At 36.9% G+C, this 6,397-nt stretch overlaps 1 protein-coding gene across 2 annotated transcripts in view; it reads left to right on the top strand.

The window, feature by feature from the left end:
* Positions 1-2,664: 2,664 nt before the first annotated feature.
* Positions 2,665-6,397, top strand: part of LIMK1 (LIM domain kinase 1) — a 52,740-nt gene continuing 49,007 nt past the window's right edge. For both annotated transcript variants that reach the window (XM_076202270.1, XM_076202269.1), the window contains exons 1-3: positions 2,665-2,756; positions 4,948-5,059; positions 5,960-6,074. In XM_076202270.1, the coding sequence (XP_076058385.1) occupies positions 2,669-2,756; positions 4,948-5,059; positions 5,960-6,074 (315 nt within the window). In that variant the 5' untranslated portion in view covers positions 2,665-2,668. The remainder of the gene's footprint in view (positions 2,757-4,947; positions 5,060-5,959; positions 6,075-6,397) is intronic.

Below are 6,397 nucleotides of genomic sequence, written 5' to 3'. Positions count from 1 at the left end.
TCTACACTTAGCTGCTAATATCTGTCCACCCAACCAACACAAACATGATCTACACATGAAACACCAAGAAAGACTGCACGCCAAACATAAACACCTGATCTGACACATAACACCCAGACATCGTACAGACTATTTGCTAGCTGCGTCTCTCCCCCGTGCTACACTAGAAATCACGTATAACCATGTAAATATCGCCAATCATATTCACTATTGCATGCGGGAAGTGAATTCGTCTCACTTCTCGTGGGAAATGTACACACTTCAAGCGAACAAAAATCCTGCTCACATGCACAAACATGTATATACTATATATATTTTTCCTCTACAATAAGTGACCCAACTTTTAAATTTTTCTTACATTGCATTTTTTCGTTTCAGTTTACCTATCACAAAAAAAAAAAAATCTACACTTTCTCCGCATTTGTTTGATATAGATGCAGACCTCAATGTCCAAGTCTCCTGCCACATGCCTCTTGAAGTCTAGAGCCACGATGCAAGCCCTAATAGATCTATTTTAAAAATGCTCATTGGCAATAGTCTCATTTTATATGCTACTATCATTTCATTTTCCTACAGACTTCTTTTCCACTCCCACAAAAACCGATCCCGCACGATCGGGTGGTCTAGCCCAAGGTAAAAAGAATACTACTTCGTTTTACCTTGGTCTAGCCTAGGTAGTCCACACTCCAGAAACGCTAATCGTTACGAAAAAGGAGATTAGGGCCTACTGTGGAGTAAAGATCGCAAGTGGTCCCGTTCCAACATTTATTTCACACTCACTCAATACTACAAGCCAGCACATGCAGAACAGCGTTCAATTACTAAATAAAGATAAACACAAGTGATCCAATTCCGACATTTATTTCACACGATGGTGGATCCGGGGGGAGTGGGAACAAGAGCCTCCCCCCCCAAAAAAATGTTCTTTCATTATCTCATTGCAGAGGTTGAGTACCTGCCTCGTGTACAGAAAGCAGTAATACAATGACAGATCTCCCCCCAGGATTTGATAAAACACTTCAGTGAGAATAATTGGAAGGATATTCAACATATTATTGAGGAAGGTGGAAAAAGAGAGTCACCGGTCTCGTTCCGAGTTTATTCCTGACCGGTTTCGCTTGTAGCTTCTTCAGAGGAATGTTACTCTGGGAATAAAGCTGGCAGTATACATAGTTGGTTGACTCCGCGTTCCCTCTTTGTGAGGTGTTGATCTATAATGTTACAATCTATAATTTCTTGAGTATAATATGACTTGTGTTAAACCAATATCATACTCAAGAAATTATAAATTGTAACATTATAGATCAAAACCTCACTCATTAATTCTTTGTTAACTCCAACGGACCCCCACAAAGAGGGAACGCGGAGTCAACCAACTTATACTGCCAGCTTTATTCTCAGAGTAACATTCCTCTGAAGAAGATACAAGCGAAACCGGTCAGGAATAAACTCGGAACGAGACCCGTGGCTCTCTTTTTCCACCTTTTTCAACTTATCACAATGTCTCAACAATCAATATTATTGAGGGTAAACATTTAAAAATGTAAGATTAAGTATTACTTTCGCCCAATATTTTGAAAGAAAATAAATCAAGTGAGAATATATATTTCAGTATATATTAAAAATCATCGTATTCGTGCTACAGAGTACCTTTGTAAAAATCGTCATCTATATTTGCAAAATTCAGGTTAGTCCTCCCAAACGTCAACAATATTTACAAAATTCAGGTTATCCTCCCCCCTACAAAATAATAATAATAATAATAATAAATAACCTGAATCCACCGCTGATTTCACACTAATTCACTACAAGCCAGCACATAAAGGATAGAGTTCATTTACTGACACAGTACGCAATGACGAGGGGAGCAACTCACAGGCAGGTGTCACATGACTTTACAACTTGCGAACAAGTGTTTGTAGTGATATCACTGTGCCTATAACTGACGTTGCCGTATGTCCAGCAAGAACATTTGAATGCACGCACGCACGCACGCGGCAAACGAGGGCATGCATTGTATATGTCCTATCGACTCACGCAGACATTAAAACACATAGATACATGCCTCCCAACATATCTACGATTATATAACGATATTGTGTCCATAACCTAACCTAACTACAAAGATAGCAGACAAGTGCTTATAGCAGACAAGGTTGAAAACAAGGTTTATTGTATGCGACGTGCGAATATCAAGAGGACAGCAACGAACTTAAAATAATTTCAGATCATGTAGATTTTTTCATAAATATGAATGAATTTGTGTGAAAAAGTAGAAATAGAAACATTTCAAGTAAACAATGTAAATTAATTTGCAGCGTATTTTAACAATTGGGCAGTATTCATGAGCAGATATTTTATCCTTAATGATAAGCAATAAGAAACATTCGTCGTCTTATATTTGTAAAACGTGTTATACCACTTAGTTTATTTTTATTTTGTAATTTAATATACATATCTAAATATATAATGTATAAAACTGCGAGGAATGACACAGTATGCATTTTAACATATTTCCATTGTGACTCCTGTTTGTCAACTCTTCTTTCTATATCAATGTTTTTTTTCGTAAATCTTAATCATGTAATTATTAAATAATTTTAAGTTGCTAATTGTAATAAGGTTTTAAAGAAAAAAACATTCTACTTCTTTGGCAGCTTTCAACTTCATGTTTCCGTCTCTGTATTTTACAAGAGAACACGGAATGATATGTTTACATCCAAACATGGAGGAGGAGGGAGCTACAGTAAACAATGGTAGCTTATGTATTTTCAAGTTGACAAGAGTCTTAGAACTCTCTTAGAGGAGTTTTATAATGTTTATATTAAGGAATAATGACTATTGGACGTAAAATAATAGCTTGGGGACAATAATTATATCCGGTGTGTATGAATAATAGTGGTAGAATGACAGCAGTTCTTCTGCGGGTTGTTGAGGTGGCATAATGATAGTATTACAATACTGTATTTAATCTAGTTCCCATAATAATAATAGTAACATGTTTTAGATAGTTCATGACAGTTCTGGTCTGTGAGTTATTGATGACAATTGGTCGGTGGCAGGTTGTCAAGTGTTGCTATGCAGTTGTCATTTAAACCTAGTTGTACTCGTGGATGATGGTTATATTGGATTAGTTGTTTTAGAAAATATACCATTTCATGTATCGAGTGACTTAGGTTTATTGATTTACAGTATTATTTAGGTTATATGTTTATGCTTCTTATCCAATATAGGGATTATCATTTGGTAGGAATATGGATATACTTGATCAGAAATGGCTTTATTTTGGGATAGGTTTTTGTTGTTTTTAAGTAAAGATCATTGGAAACTTGTGATTAGGTGGGATTTATGCAAACTGCCTATTCAACCCTCATGATACTGAATGGATGCCATGGAAATTAAAGAAATAGTTAATAGTGCCAATAACCACAATATAAAGGAAAAGTATAATCAAGGTTCCTGGCATAGTCAGCCAATTCATTGACCCAATTCATTGCCACTGCCACTGTGTCTTTTTGCAGGAGGCCTAGAGCTCCAAGGTAAACTGCAATAGCCACTGGATTGGTCCATAAGGCACTCAGGAAGAAATATTCCATTATTGTGAGGGTACAGCCATAGTACAGTATTGTTTGATGAGGTGTTCAGTGTCTTTTATGTGGTGATTACAGCTGGGACAATTATGAAGGATGTGCACAGGATATAAGTATGGCAGATGTACTCTGAATTTTCATGGCTAGAATTATGACAGTGTTCTGAGCATGTGCAAATGTAATGTCAATGTTTACGTCACTGCCATATCCATAGCTGATCATAATAGTGAATACGGTATTGTATCAGTTGTGCCATGTTTCCTCTTGTGGTCAGCTATTAACCTAACCAAGCCTACATAACCTAACCAAACCTAACCTAACCCACCAAATCAAACTTAACCAAACCTATAACTTACAATAATGTACTTGTTCATATGTTTGAGCTGCATTTCAAACAAAATAAATTTAAAATTAACTTCAAATATCAGCTGAAGTGTGGTTCTTGTTTGTTGTGAGAGGAATTACTCTGTTGAGTGGATGTTTAAGAGAGTTAGATGGAATATAGTGTTTGATGGTCAGTCTTAGGATGCTTGTAATGTGGCACAAGTGTGTATGTAGTTGGCAAAATTATTTGTACCTACATGTAAGTAATTGTAGACAGCTGAGTAATATGTTACTGGGACCTTTTTTTTTTTTATTGCATTCAGTGGACTGTGCTTGTGTGGTATGGTATGAGGAGTGAGTGACCTGTCTGTGATAACATATCATTGTTATTGTAGTTATAGAACCTGGTTTCATAGTGAGGTGAATAAAGTTTTAGGAAAATGGGTAAGTTACATTTCCAGAAAGTAATGACAATTTTTACATGATGTAAAACATCTGAAGGCAAGTTTTATCTCAGTTTTGATTATACATACACATCTCCAGTTCTGTAAACTGAACATGTGTATGTGATATAAAGTATCTACTGATGCCTAGTTTAATGTAACATAAGATATCCATAGAAGCCTAGTCTAGTGCAAGTGCCCAAAATAAGTAGATAAATGGAATGAAGTCTGATGGAAATATTTCCCTCTTAGAGAAGTTATTGCATTGCAAAGCTCTTATTGTAATACAACATTGTCAGTTTTACTTAAGATTTTGTTTATGATATAGTGTGGTGTAAGCAGGGAGTGACAATGAGTACCTACATGATGTGGTCCTGTAAGAAGGATGTCATAGAGAATCATCATCCTGTAATTGAAACATTGCATTCTTAGAGAAGCTGTAATGTATTTCAAAGGACTTGGAATAAGACATTGTTGTGGAAGAGTTATGGCATATGTCATGAAGTATTTGAATTTTCATCCATAAATAGAAAATTTAATGAAGTAGATGTATAATTTATTGTACTGACTAACTTTTAACTTTATTGCAGAGGAAAGTGGAGATGAGATGGAATCAGCTACATGTGGTGGCTGCATGAATGTCATTGATGATGACGAATTTTTCTCAGCACTTAGCCAGGATTGGCATACAGATTGCTTCAGGTGAATATGGAATGTATATTAATAATCTGTATATACTGTGTCAGTATTGTAACCAACCTATGGGCTATGCTAATCAAGACACAGAAAGAAAAATGTGTTACCTTAAGCAGTTCACACAAGGGGGATTTAGAGAATCTCAGGGGTAATCAAATTCTTTGTTAAAATTAATGATTATTTACATAAGTAAAAACACATTCAAAATACATGGGACATAGAACATATAAATGAACATAGAAAAAATCCACAAGAATAAATATAAAGTTATGAAGAAGCAGGCTTTCATAGATTGGTTACAAATTAGGACGAGGGAATCATATGAGAGGTACAAAGTAAAGAGAAGAGGAGTAAAGCATAAGATAAAGGAGGCAAAGGAGTGAACATAAGGGGGCATTCTAGGATGAGATGGATGGATTGGGTAAAAGGGGCAATGGGAAAGAGGGGAATACCTGTTGAGGAAGGATGTGAGAGGACAGAAGATAGGGGTAAATGGAGAATGGTTGTGTATGGATTATGCTGTGATGCATGAGTGAGAGTGGGTGGGGAATGGGGGGTGAGGGAATATGTATGAGAAATAAATTGATGCAGCCCGAAGGGATTTCTCCCCGTCTTCTCCTTTTCTACGTGAGGGGATGGAGATGGGGGGGTTGCCGAATTAATGAAGCGGCCTTGCTGTGGATGTGCTGTGTCTTGCGACACTACTTCTGACCCAGGGCAGTGGACAAGGTGCAATGATGACCCATCATCCAGGAAGTGCCAAGATAAGAGGGTAGAGGGGAGTGGGGTATGTAGGGGATGGAATGGGTGGGAGTTGTTTCTATGCCTTGTCTTTTGGCTACCTCCCGTGTAAGGGGGAAAAAAGCCTTTGTTATATGTATGTATTTATTTTATTATTTTTTACAGATGTAGCGCTTGTGATCAGTTGCTCAATAGCTGGTATTTTGAGAAGGACGGCCTCCTTTTCTGCAAAAATGACTATTTGAAAAAATATGGAGAAGCATGTCAGGACTGTGGGGAGGTAAGTTTTCATTTTGTGTTACTCTATTGCCACAAGTTTCTTATGAAAGCATGAAACCTATGGATTCAGTACATTCAGCAACAGTCTTTGGGTTTTCCCATAGATATCAAGGTGAAGGGGATGTATTGTATTAATGTGGGACATGGGAGGGTATATTTTATGTCCTCGGTGCTTTGTAAACATTTAGGGGCAGGCCGTTTTGTGTTGGTATTGTTTTATGGTTGTGTAGTGGCAGACACAAATAGAGAATTATGTCAGCCTCTGCCTTTTTCTTTCTCTTCCTCTCCCCGCTGTGTGTGTGTGTGTGTGTAAAAAAAAAAATC

Source organism: Oratosquilla oratoria, chromosome 18, assembly GCF_046742065.1.
Source record: "Oratosquilla oratoria isolate Oo_2021 chromosome 18, ASM4674206v1, whole genome shotgun sequence".
Classification (NCBI taxonomy): Eukaryota; Metazoa; Arthropoda; class Malacostraca; order Stomatopoda; family Squillidae; genus Oratosquilla; species Oratosquilla oratoria.
Note: the sequence above shows the minus strand (reverse complement) of the source record. Positions and strands in the feature narration are given on the sequence as shown.